Source organism: Ahaetulla prasina, chromosome 3 (genome assembly GCF_028640845.1).
Source record: "Ahaetulla prasina isolate Xishuangbanna chromosome 3, ASM2864084v1, whole genome shotgun sequence".
Taxonomy (NCBI): domain Eukaryota; kingdom Metazoa; phylum Chordata; class Lepidosauria; order Squamata; family Colubridae; genus Ahaetulla; species Ahaetulla prasina.
In genome coordinates, this window is record NC_080541.1 from 19,104,588 (window position 1) to 19,127,350 (window position 22,763).

Sequence of the window (22,763 nt, forward strand, 5' to 3'; positions counted from 1 at the left end):
ACAGTTTTTGGTTAAAGCTTTGGGGATTTTGGGAAGAGACCACAGAGTCAGGTAGTGTGTTCCAAGTATTAACAACTCTGTAACTGAAGTCATATTTTCTGCAATCAAGATTGGAGTGGTTAACATTAAGTTTAAATCTATTGTGTGCTCTTGTATGTGGAGTCAGTGTGCATTGCGAGGTACAAAATCTGAACAGTAATTCGGCCCTGTAAATCCTTGGTCAGACAACTGAGTCAACTGTCAAACAGTTATAACCTAATTAAGAGAAAGACATAACCTAATCAAGAGAAAGACATAACCTAATTAAGAGGAAGACTTAACCTAATTAAGAGGAAGACTTAACCTAATTAAGAGAAAGACTTAACCTAATCAAGAGGAAGACATAACCTAATATGGCAATTGGGGAAAGAGATCACCTAATATGGCAATTGGGGAAAGAGATTACCTAATATGGCAGTTGGGGAAACAGATACTTAAAATAACAATACCTGCTACGTGACAATTGTATAATCATGCTTTACCTGTTTGCTACTCAATAAAAGGTGTGCGCTCAGAGCAATCTGGGCTCACCCCATCCCGAGAGAACAATGGTGTCTGAGTCCTTATTGGGAAGGTAGCCCGTGTTCCTAACACGCACCCTTGCGAGGGCCTGATCCATTTGCAAACAGCATCCCTGCGGGGACCCTACGAGTCAGCGAAGAAGACCCACCCTAGATGACAACGACGCAACAACTGGGAGCTCGTCCGTGGATTCTTCTTGACTCCAAGGTGTGATCTCTGTCTAGAGATACACTTCCTTCACTCCTATTACTTCGCACCTGGAATAGGCTACGTACACGTAAGTAATGGGCTCCTCACCTTTCAAAGTTTCGTCAGTTCATAGGGACGAACTTTATTCTTTAGTGAAGAAGACTAACTGTTTGCAAAAAATTAATGGCACCACTGTATATCCTCTTTCTAAAAAATCTCTCAATCAATTTCTTCTCTATATTACTCTTCATTGTCCTGCCTATCCCCAGGAGGGTACCTTGCGTCGTTCCTCTTGGGAGCGATTAGGCAAATATCTTTATGAACACCCCAGGGCACCAACTGAAATCTTAACTACATGGAGGGTGATCATGGCTGCTCTTACTACCCTTTATCCTTCCTTTCCCTCCTTCTTCCTTTCCCCCCTCTCTGAACCTTCAAAGCATATTGAGCTAGAAATTAACTCTGTGCTTGCTATCCCTTCAGCCCCTTGCTTTCAACTCTCAAAGCATATTGAGCCAGAAGTTAAACCTATACCTGCTTCTTCCATCTCTGCTTTGAAAACTGCCTCCTTTCCCCTTCCTGCCTCCCTTCCCCCAGAGCACCCCTCCCTTTCCCCCATGGGTGCGATTGCTCAGACTAACCAGCAACTGATTTGGTTCAATTACTTCTCTATCTGCTCTTCGGCATCACTTCCTTTCTGAGCTGCTTGGATCGTGTCTCCTTTCCCCGCCACACTGATGTCACATTTCAGATATCCCTTGACTCCTGTCTTAATGTCAGCTGGATTCGTGAGAACGGCCCATTTATCACAGAACTGATGACCTGGAAAAAGATACAAATGAGAACAGCATCCAGCAGTGGTTTGGAGATCCCTGCTAAAAGGATTCTAGCAAGGCAGAATCTGTTTTCCTTGTCACCTTGTTACCTGGATGCTGGGAGGAGGTATCCGACGCAAAAAATCCAGATTTGGTCACAATTTTGATCCATATAATCAACCTTGTCAACTCTCAAGCTTCCTTTTTCCTAGGAAGCTTTAGAGGACACACACACACGCACAAGTATTATTTTTATATATGGGTGTATTTGTATATATGTGTATTTATATGTGCGTGTGTGTACACACACACTTATATATACACATATATATATTGGATATGTGTGTTATGTATGTGTACACTTTTGAGAGCAGTCAACAGAATTTCATTTTTAATGTGTGCCCACAGTAAAAAATGACAATAAAAGTTATCTATCTATCTATCTATCTATCTATCTATCTATCTATCTATCTATCTATCTATCATCTATCTGTCTGTCTGTCTATCTATCTATCTATCATCTATCTTACTATCTATCTATCTATCTATCTATCTATCTATCTATCTAACTAACTAACTAACTAACTATCAATCTATCATCTATCTATTTATCTGTCGGCTTGGCATGAAAAGTATCAATTAAGCTCCCCTTTTTCCCCTCTGTTATCAGTCAATATCCAATGAGAAGTTCTCATGTTGTTTAGCAAAAAAGCACCAAGGTGCTCAATCCCATGGAAAACCACTGTCCTGCAGCTTTCTCCCCAAGAGATGTCATCCGGGCCACATGTCCTGCAATCTCCTGTTTTTCCATTATCCAGGAGAGATTCCAAGGAACCGGTGTATAGTATTCACCAGGTGCTTGATCTCTGCTGCAGTCATTGCCTCCAATTACATGGAGACATCTTCAATTGACATATCTCCCCCAGAAGTCAAGAAATGATATTAAATATCATTGTGAACTTTTGCTCGAAGAAACCAATCTTTGAAATTCTGTTTCTGAAGGTTTATGATCACTTTTGGCTTAATTGCAATGTGTTCAAATATTCTGCCTATGGATATCATCTTTTCTTACATTAGGTTGGTGCCAATTTTCAAACTTCTAACTTAGCAAAAGTTGTGATCCAAATTTGTGCACTCTCAGGGGAAACCTTAACATAGGTAAAGGTAAAGGTTCCCCTTGCACATACGTGCTAGTCGTTCCTGACTCTAGGGGGCGGTGCTCATCTCCATTTCAAAGCCAAAAAGCCAGCACTGACCGAAGACATCTCTGTGGTCATATGGCTAGCATGACTAAATGTCAAAGACGCACGGAACGCCATTACCTTCCCACCAAAGGTGGTCCCTATTTTTCTACTTGCATTTTTTTTTACGTGCTTTCGAACTGCTAGATTGGCAGAAGCTGGGACAAGTAACAGGAGCTCATCCTGTTACTAGAATTTGAACCGCTGAACTACCGACCTTTGGATCGACCAGCTCAGTGTCTTAGCCACTGAGCCCTTTTAACCTTAACATAGATGATTCAATCTGGGCAGTGAATACACAATATCTACACAATACAGAAGTGGGTTGCTTTGTCCGCTGTTTGTTTTAATTGCAAGTTAAGTGAATTAGCCTTGAGGTGCAACAAGTTAAGCAGAAAAAGCTATTTAACAAAAAGGATTGCTGAAAATATCTTGCTTACCTGGTTCGTTGTAAACAGTTCCCAAATCTACTTTGAAGGAGCCAATCAATACACTTTTTAGAAGTTTGTTATGCATAACCTGTGAAGGAAGACATGAAAAGTTTGTCCATCTATCTACCCCCCCTCCATCCATCATCTTTTCTGTCTGTCCATCCCTCCCTCCCTCCCTCCATCCATCCATCCATCCATCCATCCATCCATCCATCCATTCCCTATCTTCTATCTACAGGTATCTATCTATCTATCTATCTATCTATCTATCTATCTATCTATCTATCTATCTATCTATCTATCTATCTATCTATCCCTCCCTCCCTCCCTCCCTCCCTCCCTCCATTCCCTATCTTCTATCTACAGGTATCTATCTGTCTGTCTGTCTGTCTGTCTGTCTGTCTGTCTGTCTATCTATCTATCGATCTATCTATCTATCGATCTATCTATCTATATCATCTTCTGTCTATCGTCTACGTATTTATCTATCTTAGTGTGCTACCTCAATCGCTAATGCAACTTTACCCAGAGAAGTTACAGTTCTGGAGAATAAACATTTTTATTATATGAAAGTTTAGTTCCTTCTCTAACATTTGAACTTTCCAAAAGCAGAAGAATCAGAGTAGTGATTTGTTCTTGGAATAAATATTCTTGGGCTAATCATTAGAATGATGTTAGAATGATGTTAATCATTCTATAGTATAGGGATGATGGAGAAGAAATTGAATTTGAATCTAACTAATTTAATATTTTCCAGGCAAAGTACAAACAAAACTATTGAAATGCTTTTTAAAAAAAATCTCAGTGTCATTCAATTAGGGTCAATTAGTAATTAGGGAAAAGTCTTTTCAAATATTCATTAAGTTAATGTATACATTGTATTTTATTTTGGAAAAATGACTCTAATATCTTATATACAATATCTCCAGGTAAAAAAGTGTTTTCAAAATATCCAATTTGGTACAACATATTTCACAGATCTGAAGATATAACAAGACACTGGAAGAAACTGACATTTTATTCATTGCTAATGTAATTCAGCTCTTCTTTTATTTTGACGGGAGCTTTTAATCTTGCAGATTCCTCTGTGTTTTACCCTTTCTTGCCATTTTAATCCTTGCCATAATTCATTCTGGGCAGAGGTGTCTGCAGGACACAGTCAAAAAAGTCACGATGATATCTCTGTTGTTGCAGTCAAAGTGCCATCCATTTGTTGCATCAAAACAGGCGGAGCTTTGATCTCATCATTGTGGCTTTTTGACTGCATCCTGCAGACACCTCTAATTCAGTGGTGAAATGTAAAATTTGTTACTACCGGTTCTCTGAACTGCTCAAAATTTCTGCTACGGTTCTCTGAACTGCTCAAAATTTCCGCTACGGTTCTCTGAACTGCTCAAAATTTCCGCTACGGTTCTCTGAACTGCTCAAAATTTCTGCTACGGTTCTCTGAACTGCTCAAAATTTCCGCTACGGTTCTCTGAACTGCTCAAAATTTCTGCTACGGTTCTCTGAACTGCTCAAAATTTCTGCTACGGTTCTCTGAACTGCTCAAAATTTCTGCTACGGTTCTCTGAACTGCTCAAAATTTCCGCTACGGTTCTCTGAACTGCTCAAAATTTCTGCTACGGTTCTCTGAACTGCTCAAAATTTCCGCTACGGTTCTCTGAACTGCTCAAAATTTCTGCTACGGTTCTCTGAACTGCTCAAAATTTCCGCTACGGTTCTCTGAACTGCTCAAAATTTCTGCTACGGTTCTCTGAACTGCTCAAAATTTCCGCTACGGTTCTCTGAACTGCTCAAAATTTCCGCTACGGTTCTCTGAACTGCTCAAAATTTCTGCTACGGTTCTCCAGAACCTGTCAGAACCTGCTGGATTTCACCCTGCCTAAGACCCATGTTATTCCTGCAGGATTTCCATTATTTGCCTCATTTTATAGAAGCTGAGAGCCAGCTGGAGAAGAAGGGAAGTGATGTCATACTTCTCTATCTGCTCTTCGGCATCACTTCCTTTCTGAGCTGCTTGGATCGTGTCTCCTTTCCCCGCCACACTGATGTCACATTTCAGATATCCCTTGACTCCTGTCTTAATGTCAGCTGGATTCGTGAGAACGGCCCATTTATCACAGAACTGATGACCTGGAAAAAGATACAAATGAGAACAGCATCCAGCAGTGGTTTGGAGATCCCTGCTAAAAGGATTCTAGCAAGGCAGAATCTGTTTTCCTTGTCACCTTGTTACCTGGATGCTGGGAGGAGGTATCCAAAAATCCAGAAGCCACAAAAACAAAGGCATAAATTGCTGAAGTTGCTAACATAACCTTGCTCACTGACATGGAAGGTGCCGACCTTAAAGGGCCTGCTCCGGCCATGCAAACTTATGCAATGGAAGCTATCAAATATGATTGTCTCGAGCAATTTTAAAAATAAAATAAAAAAGGAGGAAATGTGGAGTCAGTGTGCATTGCGAGGTACAAAATCTGAACAGTAATTCGGCCCTGTAAATCCTTGGTCAGACAACTGAGTCAACTGTCAAACAGTTATAACCTAATCAAGAGAAAGACTTAAACTAATTAGAGGAAGACTTAACCTAATTAAGAAAGACTTAACCTAATCAAGAGGAAGACATAACCTAATTAAGAGGAAGACATAACCTAATATGGCAGTTGGGGAAACAGATACTTAAAATAACAATACCTGCTACGTGACAATTGTATAATCATGCTTTACCTGTTTGCTACTCAATAAAAGGTGTGCGCTCAGAGCAATCTGGGCTCACCCCATCCCGAGAGAACAATGGTGTCTGAGTCCTTATTGGGAAGGTAGCCCGTGTTCCTAACACGCACCCTTGCGAGGGCCTGATCCATTTGCAAACAGCATCCCTGCGGGGACCCTACGAGTCAGCGAAGAAGACCCACCCTAGATGACAACGACGCAACACTTGTATTGTTGCAATTGAAGCTGAAGTTATTTAAGTTTAGTTATTATGTTGATTCTGACATAAATTCATATCTGAAAGACGCTGGGGAAACATGGCCACGTTCTGGTTTTTCCCTTTATTATGTACCACCCAAAGTCTTGTGGTTTAGGGCAGTATAAAACATTGTAAAACAAAGGCATAAATTGCTGAAGTTGCTAACATAACCTTGCTCATTCAAAATTCACGACAGCTAAATTAAAATTTTATGCATTTTTAGCTGTTAGGAGAGAACAAGAAAATAAAAAGGAGGAAATGTGGAGTCAGTGTGCATTGCGAGGTACAAAATCTGAACAGTAATTCGGCCCTGTAAATCCTTGGTCAGACAACTGAGTCAACTGTCAAACAGTTATAACCTAATCAAGAGAAAGACTTAACCTAATTAAGAGAAAGACTTAACCTAATCAAGAGGAAGACATAACCTAATTAAGAGGAAGACATAACCTAATATGGCAATTGGGAAAGAGATCACCTAATATGGCAATTGGGAAAGAGATCACCTAATATGGCAATTGGGAAAGAGATCACCTAATATGGCAATTGGGAAAGAGATTACCTAATATGGCAATTGAAGCTGAAGTTATTTAAGTTTAGTTATTATGTTGATTCTGACATAAATTCATATCTGAAAGACGCTGGGGAAACATGGCCACGTTCTGGTTTTTCCCTTTATTACGTACCACCCAAAGTCTTGTGGTTTAGGGCAGTATAAAACATTGTAAAACAAAGGCATAAATTGCTGAAGTTGCTAACATAACCTTGCTCATTCAAAATTCACGACAGCTAAATTAAAATTTTATGCATTTTTAGCTGTTAGGAGAGAACAAGAAAAATAAAAAAGGCTGTAGGAGACCAACTGACCAGGAAAGGCAACCCCTGTACCCACTTACCCTTTGACCTGCAAACATGACAACCACAAAGGGATCCACCAGATCCTTACTATCGCCTATGAAAGCTTTTGTGACATTGGCCATGATGCTGGAGTTCATTTTTGGAAGCTCCTCAGCTTTGTAGATTCTCACATAAAATCTAGCCCAAGGTCTTTCTGATGGAAATCCCTTTGGAATCAAGAGATTTCTGGAAGAGAAGAGGGAGAAATGGAAGAAAAGAAAAGGAACAGATAAGCTAACCTCTGAAGAAAACTCAGCAAAGAAATTCCACACAAACGGTTGCATACATCCAGGGAACTCAATACTTAACGGGGAAGGATACTGCAAAATCCCCATTGCCTCTCCCACTCCTAGGGGAAGGATATTGCAAAATCTCCATTCCCATCCCACTCTGGGGCCAGCCAGAGGTGGTATTTGCCGGTTCTCCAAACTACTCAAAATTTCCGCTACCGGTTCTCTGAACTGCTCAAAATTTCTGCTACCGGTTCTCCAGAACCTGTCAGAACCTGCTGGATTTCACCCCTGCCTAAGACCCATGTTATTCCTGCAGGATTTCCATTATTTGCCTCATTTTTATAGAAGCTGAGAGCCAGCTGGAGAAGAAGGGAAGTGATGTCATACTTCTCTATCTGCTCTTCGGCATCACTTCCTTTCTGAGCTGCTTGGATCGTGTCTCCTTTCCCCGCCACACTGATGTCACATTTCAGATATCCCTTGACTCCTGTCTTAATGTCAGCTGGATTCGTGAGAACGGCCCATTTATCACAGAACTGATGACCTGGAAAAAGATACAAATGAGAACAGCATCCAGCAGTGGTTTGGAGATCCCTGCTAAAAGGATTCTAGCAAGGCAGAATCTGTTTTCCTTGTCACCTTGTTACCTGGATGCTGGGAGGAGGTATCCGACGCAAAAAATCCAGATTTGGTCACAATTTTGATCCATATAATCAACCTTGTCAACTCTCAAGCTTCCTTTTTCCTAGGAAGCTTTAGAGGACACACACACACACACACACACAAGTATTATTTTTATATATGGGTGTATTTGTATATATGTGTATTTATATGTGCGTGTGTGTACACACACACTTATATATACACATATATATATTGGATATGTGTGTTATGTATGTGTACACTTTTGAGAGCAGTCAACAGAATTTCATTTTTAATGTGTGCCCACAGTAAAAAATGACAATAAAAGTTATCTATCTATCTATCTATCTATCTATCTATCTATCTATCTATCTATCTATCTATCTATCTATCTATCATCTGTCTGTCTGTCTGTCTGTCTATCTATCTATCTATCATCTATCTTACTATCTATCTATCTATCTATCTATCTATCTATCTATCTATCTATCTATCTATCTATCTATCTATCTATCTATCATCTACCTATCATCTAGCTAGCTAGCTAGCTACCATCTATCTATCATCTATCTATCTATCTATCTATCTATCTATCTATCTATCTATCTATCTATCTATCTAACTAACTAACTATCAATCTATCATCTATCTATTTATCTGTCGGCTTGGCATGAAAAGTATCAATTAAGCTCCCCCTTTTCCCCTTTGTTATCAGTCAATATCCAATGAGAAGTTCTCATGTTGTTTAGCAAAAAAGCACCAAGGTGTTCAATCCCATGGAAAACCACTGTCCTGCAGCTTTCTCCCCAAGAGATGTCATCCGGGCCACATGTCCTGCAATCTCCTGTTTTTCCATTATCCAGGAGAGATTCCAAGGAACCGGTGTATAGTATTCACCAGGTGCTTGATCTCTGCTGCAGTCATTGCCTCCAATTACATGGAGACATCTTCAATTGACATATCTCCCCCAGAAGTCAAGAAATGATATTAAATATCATTGTGAACTTTTGCTCGAAGAAACCAATCTTTGAAATTCTGTTTCTGAAGGTTTATGATCACTTTTGGCTTAATTGCAATGTGTTCAAATATTCTGCCTATGGATATCATCTTTTCTTACATTAGGTTGGTGCCAATTTTCAAACTTCTAACTTAGCAAAAGTTGTGATCCAAATTTGTGCACTCTCAGGGGAAACCTTAACATAGGTAAAGGTAAAGGTTCCCCTCGCACATACGTGCTAGTCGTTCCTGACTCTAGGGGGCGGTGCTCATCTCCATTTCAAAGCCAAAAAGCCAGCACTGACCGAAGACATCTCTGTGGTCATATGGCTAGCATGACTAAATGTCAAAGACGCACGGAACGCCATTACCTTCCCACCAAAGGTGGTCCCTATTTTTCTACTTGCATTTTTTTTTACGTGCTTTCGAACTGCTAGATTGGCAGAAGCTGGGACAAGTAACAGGAGCTCATCCTGTTACTAGAATTTGAACCGCTGAACTACCGACCTTTGAATCGACCAGCTCAGTGTCTTAGCCACTGAGCCACCGCGTCCCTTTTAACCTTAACATAGATGATTCAATCTGGGCAGTGAATACACAATATCTACACAATACAGAAGTGGGTTGCTTTGTCCGCTGTTTGTTTTAATTGCAAGTTAAGTGAATTAGCCTTGAGGTGCAACAAGTTAAGCAGAAAAAGCTATTTAACAAAAAGGATTGCTGAAAATATCTTGCTTACCTGGTTCGTTGTAAACAGTTCCCAAATCTACTTTGAAGGAGCCAATCAATACACTTTTTAGAAGTTTGTTATGCATAACCTGTGAAGGAAGACATGAAAAGTTTGTCCATCTATCTACCCCCCCCTCCATCCATCATCTTTTCTGTCTGTCCATCCCTCCCTCCCTCCCTCCCTCCCTCCAGCCATCCATCCATCCATCCAGCCAGCCAGCCAGCCAGCCATCCAGCCATCCATTCCCTATCTTCTATCTACAGGTATCTATCTATCTATCTATCTATCTATCTATCTATCTATCTATCTATCTATCTATCCCTCCCTCCCTCCCTCCCTCCATTCCTTATCTTCTATCTACAGGTATCTATCTGTCTGTCTGTCTGTCTGTCTGTCTGTCTGTCTGTCTGTCTATCTATCTATCTATCTATCTATCTATCTATCTATCTATCTATCTATCTATATCATCTTCTGTCTATCGTCTACGTATTTATCTATCTTAGTGTGCTACCTCAATCGCTAATGCAACTACCCAGAGAAGTTACAGTTCTGGAGAATAAACATTTTTATTATATGAAAGTTTAGTTCCTTCTCTAACATTTGAACTTTCCAAAAGCAGAAGAATCAGAGTAGTGATTTGTTCTTGGAATAAATATTCTTGGGCTAATCATTAGAATGATGTTAGAATGATGTTAATCATTCTATAGTATAGGGATGATGGAGAAGAAATTGAATTTGAATCTAACTAATTTAATATTTTCCAGGCAAAGTACAAACAAAACTATTGAAATGCTTTTTTTAAAAAAATCTCAATGTCATTCAATTAGGGTCAATTAGTAATTAGGGAAAAGTCTTTTCAAATATTCATTAAGTTAATGTATACATTGTATTTTATTTTGGAAAAATGACTCTAATATCTTATATACAATATCTCCAGGTAAAAAAGTGTTTTCAAAATATCCAATTTGGTATAACATATTTCACAGATCTGAAGATATAACAAGACACTGGAAGAAACTGACATTTTATTCATTGCTAATGTAATTCAGCTCTTCTTTTATTTTGACGGGAGCTTTTAATCTTGCAGATTCTTCTGTGTTTTACCCTTTCTTGCCATTTTAATCCTTGCCATAATTCATTCTGGGCAGAGGTGTCTGCAGGACACAGTCAAAAAAGTCACGATGATATCTCTGTTGTTGCAGTCAAAGTGCCATCCATTTGTTGCATCAAAACAGGCGGAGCTTTGATCTCATCATTGTGGCTTTTTGACTGCATCCTGCAGACACCTCTAATTCAGTGGTGAAATGTAAAATTTGTTACTACCGGTTCTGTGGGCGTGGCTTGGTGGGGGGGGTAATGTGACTGGGTGGGCGTGGCCAACTTAAAAAAAAAAAACATTTAAAAGCATTTTTTCTACAACCTCTTCGGTTGTAGAAGAGGTTGTAGAAAATCTAGGGAGGGCGAAAATAGCCTTCTTAGGCCCTCTGGAGGCCCAAAACAACGTGTTTCCCAACTTCCGTTGGACAAGAAGTGACTTTTTTGCCGTTCCCAGCCTCCAAAGACTCCTAGAGAGGCTCTGGAGGCTGGGGACAGCAAAAAAAATCACTTCCGGTCTAACCGGAAGTTGGGAAACGGGCCATTTTGGGCTTACAGAGGGCCTCCAAGGGGGTGAGGAAGGCAGTTTTTGCCCTTCCCAGATGCATAGAGAGGATCTGGAGCCAGGTGAGAAAGAAAAATGGGGCTACCGGGGCATCACGTGCCAGGAGCGGGGGGGGAGAGGGCGGTTGCGCATGCATGCGCAGGCGGGGCGCATAGAATTATGGGTGTGCGCAAGCACGTGTGCGAACCTTACCCCCACTCACCCCCGCCATCCTGGCACACGAAAGGTTAGCCATCACTGCTATAAGTAATGTCACAAAGGGCCACTAAGGGGAATGAGATTGTTCATATTTTCTATCAATGCAGTAAAATCAATCAATCAGTGAATCCCTTAAAATCTCCAGACCAGGGTTCAAACTCGATTTCATGGAGGGCCACATCAGGGTTGTGTCTGATCTCAGAGGGCATGGGGGCGTGGCCTGGATGGGGTGGGTGTGGCCCTCTGCCAGCAAAAATGGAGCTTGGGGGACCTGGACCCCATTTTTGGCCAAAATAGATTCTTCCAAGTAGAAATAAAGTTAAAGAGGCAGTGTTTAAAAATACCTGAGCTTCATATTAACATAAAGTAGTGCGGTCAGTTTTTAATTTTTTCAAGTATAAGCCATCTCTCTCCTAAACAACCATTTTCAAACAACAAGTCAACTGTCTGCCCAAGATGTGTATACTTACAGAGATGTTGATAATTTTGTCAAACAGATGAACTTGGGGCCCAGTGAAATCAAATAGAAAATACTGAGAAGGGGAGGAAAAAAACCAAAGAAATAAGTATAGCAGAACTTAAAAGAATATCTTTAGATCTCATATCTTTAATCTTTTCCACAAAGGATAACATGAGAGAATCACATAGAGGGAAAAAATAATTCCAATTTCTCCATCACTGTTGTTCTCATCCATCTGAGAGGCAACCTTTATTGTTATCATCTTTTTTTTTAATTTGAATTTATATCCCGCCCTTCTCCGAAGACTCAGGGCGGCTTACACTGTGTTAAGCAATAGTCTTCATCCATTTGTATATTATATACAAAGTCAACTTTTATGGGCCCCAACAATCTGGGTCCTCATTTTACCTACCTTATAAAGGCTGAGTCAACCTCTGGCCTGATGGGACTTGAACTTGCAGTAATTGCAAGCAGCTGCGTTAATAACAGACAGTCTGCTGAGCCACCAGAGGCCCCTATTATTATTAATAATAATTATTAATGATTATTATTAATAATAATTAATAATCTTAATTATTACAGAATTGATTTCTGCTTTCTGAATTTTTTTTCACTTGAACCAGTGGTGAAATCCAAATTTTTTTTAGTATTGGTTCTGTGGGTGTGGCTTGGTGGGCATGGCAGGAGAAGGATACTGCAAAATCTTCATTCCTACCCCACTCCAGGGGATGGATACTGCAAAATCCCCATTCCCTCCCCACTCCTGGATGAAGGATATTGCAAAATCTCCATTCCCATCCCACTCTGGGGCCAGCCAGAGGTGGTATTTGCCAGTTCTCCAAACTGCTCAAAATTTCCGCTACCGGTTCTTCAGAACCTGTCAAAAACTGCTGGATTTCACCTCTGAGGTAAACCCTAAATTAAATGATAAGCCTTTCTCTTAAAGGAAGAAACCTGGGAACTGAAGTTTAGTGAAACTCTCAACAACATTTTTAACATGTTTACGCTGCAGGTTCATTTGCAAGATATCATGGAATGTGCAGTTAGCCCTTGATGCTGGTTGCTTAGTGTCATTCAAAATTACAAATTACAATCCCCAGATTTAAAGTACAACCCAGATTTAAAGTTTTGAATACTACTCTCCATCCCCCATGGTCACATGATATGACTTTTTTTGCTGGAAACTGGTCTTTAATTCTAATTTCTGACAAAAATTGCCCATTGCGGACAATAGATTCACTTAGTGATTGCAGCCTTTGCTTAATGAGCAAGGTGTTTGCTTAACAACCATTGCAAAAAAAAAAAAGTCATAAAATCAAGTATGGTCACATGGCGACCTGCTTAATGACTGACAACCATAATTCCAGATTCAATTACAGACGTAAATCGAGGACTACCTGTATTCTGCCGTAATGCCCCTATCACTCTAATACAGGTGTCTCCAACCTTAGCAACTTTAAGACTTGTGGACTTCAACTCCCAGAGTTGAAGTCAACTCCCAGAACTCTGGGAGTTGAAGTCCACAAGTCTTAAAGTTGCCAAGGTTGGAGACCCCTGCTCTAATATACCCCCAAATGGGAAGATCCCTTCAGCAGATGGCAGAGCTGGCCTTTTAACCATTTTATTCATTTTACTAAAAAACAACAACAACCCAAAAAGCAAACCAGCTTGGACATCTGTGTTTTCTAACCACTCAGCTCAGTTTACATACTTCATTATAAAATGGTGTATTGGTTCCTTCTTTGACTGTAGTCTGCTTCTTTTCATCCCCAATTTCTATAATCACCACCGGGTCTATATTCTCACCGACGAGCTGCCGTGCTTCAATGATGGTGATGGCAATCTGCAAGAACGCAATGCAAATTTGACTCTGTCAGGCGGGAAAGACCAGGTGCACATGTGAATAGCAATAGCGCTTAGACTTATATACTGCTTCACAGTGCTTGACAGCCCTCTCTAAGCGGTTTACAAAATCAGCATCTTTCCCCCAACAATCTGGGTCCTTATTTTTACCAACCTTGGAAGGATGGAAGGCTGAGTCAACCTTGAGCCTGGTGAGATTTAACTGCCAAATTGCAGGTAGCCGGCAGTCAGCAGAAGTAGTCTGCATACTGCACTCTGACCACTGCGTCACCATGATGGTGTCAGTGAAGCTTCAAATAAGCTGTGCGATAAACCACGAGCTATTACACAGTACACAGCACACCGAGCCTTTTAATTTAAACTAACAGTGATTTTATATACAGTGAACTATACAAACATACTGTATGCATGGTTAAATACCTTTACAACTATTGATACAACAGAGAGAACAAGAACTATCATACACGAGGAGAAGACTTGAGGAAGAAAGCTTGAGGAGGAAGATTTGAGGTGGAAGGAACGCCCTCTAATGGTTTCCTTTATATAAGCAGCTTTTGGCCCATTCTGCTGCCTCATTCTGTTGTATCAGCTTCCGGCTGCCTCTGCTTACAACTCAGCTTACAGCTGTTAACTCTTTCATATCCTGACAAGCTGCTTTATTGCTAAAAGCCTATGTACAGGACTCTTCTCAACTACCGTAATACTCAGCACCTGGTAAGAGTTAGCTAAAGGTCAACAGCACTCAGGGGGTGGGGGGTTAGACTCAATTTGCTTGTGGCTACTAGGGATTCTAGGTTGATCCCTCTTTTTCACCTCCACCTCCAGGTTCTGCCATTCCTCCTCCTGCCAAATCGAAAGGGATGTTCAATTCCTTGACCAAAGATGCTGGCCATCATTTTGTACCTTACCTGATAATTCTGTATCTTCATTTCCGTTTCATGGATCTTCAACTGCAGCTTGGCTCTGTTTTCATTTCAGAAGATAAAGACAAGACTCAGTCTTCCGAAACTACATTTTACATTGTTAACAAGTCTACTGCAATTTAACTTGTCCATTTCCATACGTAGGCATAGGGCTTGCTTAAAATTGCAAGTTATTCAGAGAACTATTAGGACATAGGCAATAATGCAAGTTCCAAAATTAAAGCATTTATGGCCCTGGTTCCAGAGGTGGTTTCCAGCAGGTTCTGACCAGTTCTGGAGAACCAGTAGCAGAAGTTTGGAGTAGTTCAGAGAACCGGTAAATACCACCTCTGACTGGCCCCGCCCCCATCTATTCTCTGCCTCCCGAGTCCCAGCTGATCAGGAGGAAATGGGGATTTGGAATGAGGAGCGAATGGAGATTTTATAGTATCCTTCTCCTGCCACGCCCATCAAGCCATGACATCCCCACCAAGCCACGGTAGTAAAAAAAAATGAACCTCATCACTGCCTGGTTCACATATATTGGTCTAAGCATGGTTGTTAGGAGAAGCAATTTTGGTCTGGTTCATGTATAGCAAAAATGTTCAGTTCACTCAAAATGCCAAGCCAAAGCCAAAACTAAGTTTTCAAGTTCACTCTCAAAAGAGCTAGGAACAATCTCTTCCTGAAACTTTGGGAGCCTGATGTAAAGGGCATTAAATAATACCAGCAATTATGAGGTTTGACGGCTTCATATGTTATACAACATTGGAGAGAAACCATCATTTCATAACAATGTCAGGTTTCAGCATTCAAAAGATCCTATGTTCAGTCAGTTGGAGAACTTTAATCAGCATTGGAGAAAATGACGATTAATCACTACTATACATGGTCATCTAGATGACCTTCTATATTGAAGAATACTATCATCCTCAAGATGATTTAATATGGAGGACAAACAAGAGAGTGCTCTATCTGTTGTACCTTGATGAACGTATCTTTTCTTTTATGTACACTGAGAGCATATGCACCAAGACAAATTCCTTGTGTGTCCAATCACACTTGGCCAATAAAAATTCTATTCTATTCTATTCTATTAGTCTTTTCCCAGGAGCATAAAGCCATCCATTCGAGAAGCAAAATGCTGGAAGGACTTCTGATTTTAGAACCGGACAGCCCAAACATTTTACTTAGAATGAGTGTTTAGTATATTTTCAACTATGAAGTCTGCAGTGACTGAGTTTGCACAACATACTACTCTAGGCTAAAATGTTGTATAAATCAGACCTTCACAGAAAGCTAGAAGAATGTTTCCTTCCTTCCTTCCTTCCTTCCTTCCTTCCTTCCTTCCTTCCTTCCTTCCTTCCTCCCTCCTTCCTTCCTTCCCTGTCTCCTCATCTCTCCTCTCTTCCCCTTCCCTTTCACCTTGCCTCCTTTCTTCCTTCCTTCTTCCTTCCTTGCTCCTCTTCTCCTCTCTTCCCCTTGCCTTTCCCCTTGTCTCCTTCCTTCCTTCCTCCTTCCTTTCTTCCTCCTCTCCTCATCTCTCCTTGCCTTTCCCCTTGCCTCCTTCCTTCCTTCCTCCCTTCCTCCCTCCGTTCCTTCCTCGTCTCCTCATCTCTCCTCTCTTCCCGTTCCCATTCCCTTTCACCTTCCTTCCTTCCTTCCTTCCTTCCTTCCTTCTTCCTTCCTTCCTTCCTTCCTTCCTTCTTTCCTCCTCTCCTCATCTCTCCTCTCATCTCTTCCCCTTCCCTGTAACCCTTCCCTCCTTCCTTCCCTCCCTCATTCTGAATGAATGTCATCCAAATGAAAAATTCCAATAGAGGAGAATATATATATATATCTAGCTCAGCATTACTCTCTGAACTTGGTTGTTTGCTTGCAGATATTTCCTTATCTAATTAGGTAGCATTGGTGTGGGATTTGCAACCTGTTTATATAGGTTAGTTTGCCCTCCCAGTGTTAGTGGAATGTGGGTTTTTTCCTTGGTAATTCCTTGATTAGGATACTGTTTTCTGCTTAATTGCTTGCTGGGTATTAATCCCTGCTTATCTGGGTGTTGGCTGCTGGAGATAATGTGCTCTGGTCTTTGTTTCCTTATTAGCATTTTATTGTTTCTTTGGGATGGTGTGTAAATATGGTTTAATTTTATGAGTTTATTGATGGCTTATTTTGATGAATGCCAAGCTCCTGGAACTCCTTAGTATTTTTGGATTTAGCTTGATCTAGAATGGTCACAATTTCACAGTTGAATACAGTTGAGTCTGTCCATGTATTGTGAGATTAAGGAATTTCCATTATACCTTCTGGCTACTAGGTATTCATGGATGTGCTCCGATAGTCTTCCGCTTGACTGTCCTACCTAGTTTCCCTGAAAATAAGACTGGGTCTTATTTTAATTTTTGTTCCAAAAGATGCACTGGGACTTATTTTCTGGTTAGGTCTTACTACAGCATAATTGAAAAGTAAGGTGTATGGAAAGTGAATGTGACAGTTGCTTGGGATAGTGTGAAAAGTACTATGTTGCACAGTGCAAATATTAGTAGTAAGTACAGGTAGTCCTCAACTTACAACAGTTCATTTAGTGACCGTTTGAAGTTACAACGGCACTAAAAAAGTGACTTCTGACCGTTTTTCATACTTCTGACGGTTGCAGCATCTCCATGGTCACGTGATTTACATTTGGATGCTTGACAACTGGTTCGTATTTATGACCCTTGCAGTGTCCCAAGGTCACGTGATCATCTTTTGCGATCTTCTGACAAGCTAAGTCAGTGCTTAATGTGATTCACTTAACACCTGTGTCATTCATTTAACAATTGCAGTGATTCACTTAAGAAATGTGGCAAGTAAAGTTGTAAAATGGGGCAAAACTCACTTAACAAATTTCTCACTTAGTAAAATAAATTTGGGGCTCAAATGTGATTGTAAGTTAAGGACTATCTGTATTAATTTCAGATCAGGCACAAAAAATGGTGGACAATAAAATTATTCTAAGTCTAGACTTAGAACTTAAAGTCGAATGAATGAATGAATAAACTATCTGCCTTACTCAGAAGCCTTGAATAACGTTCATCCCTGTTTGCTCAGTTACTCTTAAGAGAATATTTTGCTGATATGGGAATGCTGTCTATTCTTCTCCATTCATTGGTCACAACAATGGTGGTGGATCCTCCCAATAAAGGTAGTCCTCAACTTACGACCACAATTGAGCCCAGCGGTAGGTTTCAATTTTTTTTACTAACTGTTCTGTGGGTGTGGCTTGGTGGGCATGGCAGGGGAAGGTTACTGCAAAATGCCCATTTCCTCCTGATCAGCCTGGATTTGGGAGGCAGAGAATAGATGGTGGCGGGGCCAGTCAGAATTTTTACTACCGATTCTCCAAACTACTCAAAATTTCCACTACCGGTTCTCCAGAACTGATCAGAACCTGCTGGAACTTACCTCTGATTGAGCTCAACATTTCTGTTGTTAAGTGAGACATTTGTTAAGTGAGCTTTGCCCCATTTTATGACCTTCCTTGCGACAGTGGTTAAGGGAATCACTGCAGTTAATCAATGAGTAACCCAGCTGGTAAGCGAATCTGGCTTCCCCATTGACTTTGCTTGTCAGAAGTTCGCAAAAGGGGATCACACGACCTTGGGACGCTGCAATGGTCATAAATACGAACCCGTCGTTGACCCTCTGAATTTTGATCATATGACCATAGGGATGCTGCAACGGTTGTAAGTGTGAAAAATGGTCATATAAGTCACATTTTTCAATGCCATTGTAACTTTGAATAGTCACTAAACAAACTTTTGTCAAGGACTACCTGTATTCTGTTAGAACATCTGCAGAACTGGGCAATAGTTTTGGAAGTAATTCAGACAGCATGTGGGAATACAAACATAGCAGCTCCTTAAAGCAGCCATATCTTTTCCAGGGAAGCAGGCAGGTGCTGCATTCATGCCCATACATCCCAAAAAGCAGCTTTTTGGAACTCAGTCTGTGTGAATTTCACAGCCATCGGCACCCATTCAAAACTTGCTTTGTGTTTAAATATTAACCACAAAGACACTGTTATCAGCCCAAAGAACAGGATATACGCCGGGAATGTTGAGGTTGCCTGTTTGCCAAACTGACAAGAGATATAATACAGCTATCAATCTCACATACATGAAAAATATTGCTGTACATGTACTTTGTAGATTCATCTATCACATGGACCTAGAAGGTCGATTCAATCTGCACTGAAGTCAGCAACTTGCTTTATACAGAGAAGAGCAAAGGCGAAATCAAGATTGTTGATCTGTTCCTTCCCACTTTTTCATCTGAGGCAGTGGTTCTCAACCTTTATAGTGCTATGACCCCTTTAATACAATTCCCCACGATGTGGCGACCCCAACCGTAAAATTATTTTTTTTTAGGCAGCCTCAGCAGCCGCTGAAGGGGAAAAAAAGCGGCTAACTGTTTTTTTGAATTTATCGCGCCTGAAGCCGTATTGGCTAGCGATCTGAACTGCTTCCGATTGCCTTGAGGACGGCAGCATTAAAGCGGAGACTCCTCCCCTATTAAGTTTATCACACCTGAAGCCAGATTAGGCTAGCGATTGGGAGTGATTGCAGCTGGCTTGAGAGGGAGACATCAGAGCAAAGATTTCTCTCTTTTTTAATTCATCGCGCCTGAAGCCGAATTCGCGATTCTTCAACTTGCAAGTATACTTCCCATATTTCTGATGGTCTTAGGCGACCCCTGGAAAATCGTCATTCGACCCCCAACGGGGTCGCAACCCACAGGTTGAGAACCGCTGATCTGAGGCAACATTTTGTTGACATATAGATTCTGTCATCTCCTCCTTTTCCTCCTCCTCCTCCTCTTTCTCCTGCATGTCATTATCTGCTAAGAACTTCCAATTGAGCATATTGGTTTCACACTTAAACACTCTAACTCTCAACCTATTAAGAGTTAATGCCAGATGATGGAGAAAAGTGACAACTTCCATGGTTTATTAGTCTTTGGCTAGATCAACAAAAGACAGGAGCATTTAGCGAGGGAAGAGATGATTTGATTGATATACCTTTTACTCCAAGATGCTGAGACTCCAGAGCTATACATGGAATCAGTTTCATCATTCAGCATATCTTCTAGTTCGCCATCTTGTCCACTTACAATCTCATGCTGTAGATGTTCAGGTATCTTCTCCTCTGTGGAAGAGAAATATATAAGTTCATAAGCCTGGACTTTGTGGTAGACCTGAGCACATTGTGCCCTCTATTCAGGGGTGAAATGCTCCCGGTTCAGACCGGATCACCTGATCCGGTAGTGATGGGGGCGAGTGGTTCGGAGAACCGGTAGCAAAAATCCCTGCCCCCCCACCAAGGCCCAGCTGAGCCGCATGATCATCAGAGGTTGTTTTTTTTTTACTTTTAAAAGCATATTTTCTTTGGCTGAAAAAATGCTTTTAAAAGTAAAACAAAAAGCCTCTGATGATCGCACGGCTCAGTTGGGATAGTCAGAGGCTTTTAAAAGCATTTTTTCTACAATCTCTACAATCCCAGCCGAGTTGCCTGATCATCAGAGGCTTTTTTTTTTCTTTTAAAGGCAAAAAAAATGTTTTTAAAAGAAAAGAAAAGCCTCTGACGATCAGGCAGCTGGGATCGTCAGAGGAGCCTTTTAAAAGAATTTTTTACAACCACTTCGGCCAAACAGGATGTAGAAAAAATGCTTTTAAAAGTAAAAAAAAATAAAGTTGGCCACGCCCATCAAGTCATAATACACCCCCACCCCAATATAAAGAAAAGAAGACTTATAAAAAACATGGGATTTCTGTGGTAGAAGTATGCAAACCTTGACCTCTATATAAGTATTATGACTGGAACTCTGGTCCAAAACATGAAAAAGACATCATGTTGCTTGGATGGCATGAATTTTACCTCATTACTTTGTTTGAAATGCCTGCTGGCCCTGTGTGACATTTCACTCATTTATCTGCTCATAATTAAAGCGGAAGTTTCTTAGTGACATCTCTGTGGACAAGTTAATCAGTCCCCTTGACGGCTAGCTTTGGTTTAGATTTATAAGTGTAAAGCAGTTCTCTTCTTCCTCTCCCTAAATGACAAATCCCAAAAGGAAAAAAAAAACCCCAGGTAGATAAATTCAGGGAGGACAATTCAATTCAATTCAAACCTTTATTGTCAATGCGTAACATGTGTATTGAAACACATGTACACAACATGTACACATTGTGTACAATGAGATTGGATGAGCCCAGAGGTTGTATTCAGCCAGTTCAGACCAGTTTGGCCAAACAGGTATTTCGCCTCGGCTCTATGCCATCCTATTTAGGCACATTTTTGAGGCCGGGCGCATATGCAGACAGTACGCGTGCCAGCAAAGCACATGCACGGAAGGCCGGGCGTATGCGTGGACAGGACAAGTGTACACTCCCATTTGCAAACCAGTAGGGAAAGTAAGTGAATATTACCCCTGGATCAGCCTCCATTAGTGCAGGCCCCCCCAACACAAAATACATCTCAATAACTCGTAAGTGAAAGAATGAAAAAAACCTAACCCAGGGGTCTGCAAACTTGGCTCTTTTAAGACTTGTGGACTTCAACTCCCAGAGTTTGCAGACCCCCTGGCCTAACCCAATGGATCATACTAAGAGACACTCAATCCTATATACATATATGTGCATAACATTACATTGTTTTATATTACACCAGTGTAGACGTTGCACATGGTGCTAGCCCTGCAAATGTATCATACTAAATAGTTATGGTGTTATGTTGCATTCAGTAGCCTGACAGCTCACAGATAGAAGCTATTTTTCAGCCTGTTCCTTCGACTGGCTATGCTTCTATATCTCCTGCCTGATGGTAGTAGAGTAAAGAAGTGCTGACCAGGGTGAACCTTTGAGATTTAAAGCAGTAATCCATTATAGCTGCATGTGACTGAGAAAGTTCATTTCTGATAAGCAAGAGGACTTTTAGAGAAGCTTGCCTTCCATTATTGATGTTTTAGAAATAATTATCTAACTATTCCATATCTGCGTGTGACAGCTTGAGCATTAGGTCTAAAGCAGGAGAGGGCAAATATCTGCCTAGAAACCCCTTGTTTCAAATTATGAGAACCTTCTCCAATCAAAGCTACTTAAAGTTAAAAATGTCCTGTCATTCTGGATAAGAAATATTCAATAGTGTAGGCCCTAAAATAGGTTTGACATCAGGGGTGAAATTCACTTACCTTTCTGTACCGGCTTACAAATGTGAGCACACGCACCTCCTCCACGCATGCGCAGAATTTTCTGCACATGAGCAGAGGGTAATAAACAGGATATGATGATATCCGGGCAGGTGGGCGGAGCCTCCCACCCCCAATTCTACCAGATCGTGCAATCCGGATAGATCCAGCTGAATTTTACCACTGCTTAACATTCTAAGAAAAAAGCCAAACCCTTTTTGTTCTCTCCTTCCCTTTGAAGGCGTAAAGTTTTCTGGATTTTGCATCCAGATCTTGACCATTGTGGTTCCTGGACATCCAAAAATGTCAATTGCAGCCTCCAGCCTGAAATCTTCTCAAACTAGATAGGCTTACCTGTTGCTCCCTTGTTTGCAATAAATAACCCCTTGTCTCCTTTTCTCTTCATTTTCATCTTTATTCCAGCGAACAATCCTTTTCTGCAAACAAACAAATGAACAAACAAATAAATAAATATGAGGAGGAGGAGGAGAAAGAGAAAGAGCAGGAGGAGGAAATCAGCATTGAAACAAGAGTAATACAGTTGGAAGGGATCTTGGAGGTCTTCTAGTCCAACCCCCTGCTCAAGCAGGAGATCCTACACCATTCCAGAAGTGGCTGTCCAGTCTCTTCTTAAAAGCACCCACACCTTCTGAAGGCAAGCTGTAACACTGGTTAATTGTTCTCACTGTCAGGAAATTTCTCCTTAGTTCTAGGTTGCTTCTTTCCTTGACTGATCTCCATCCATTGTTTATTGTC

General features: G+C 40.8%; 1 protein-coding gene across 1 annotated transcript in view; it reads right to left on the reverse strand.

The window, feature by feature from the left end:
* Positions 1 to 22,763, reverse strand: part of FER1L6 (fer-1 like family member 6) — a 132,623-nt gene that overhangs the window by 107,016 nt on the left and 2,844 nt on the right. Inside the window, exons 2-9 of the mRNA XM_058178303.1 lie at positions 22,362 to 22,444; positions 19,843 to 19,969; positions 14,793 to 14,847; positions 13,733 to 13,864; positions 12,032 to 12,094; positions 9,713 to 9,791; positions 7,723 to 7,879; positions 7,102 to 7,288 (exon numbers count right to left, since the gene is read on the reverse strand). Of these exons, the coding sequence (XP_058034286.1) occupies positions 7,102 to 7,288; positions 7,723 to 7,879; positions 9,713 to 9,791; positions 12,032 to 12,094; positions 13,733 to 13,864; positions 14,793 to 14,847; positions 19,843 to 19,969; positions 22,362 to 22,419 (858 nt within the window). The 5' untranslated portion in view covers positions 22,420 to 22,444. The remainder of the gene's footprint in view (positions 1 to 7,101; positions 7,289 to 7,722; positions 7,880 to 9,712; positions 9,792 to 12,031; positions 12,095 to 13,732; positions 13,865 to 14,792; positions 14,848 to 19,842; positions 19,970 to 22,361; positions 22,445 to 22,763) is intronic.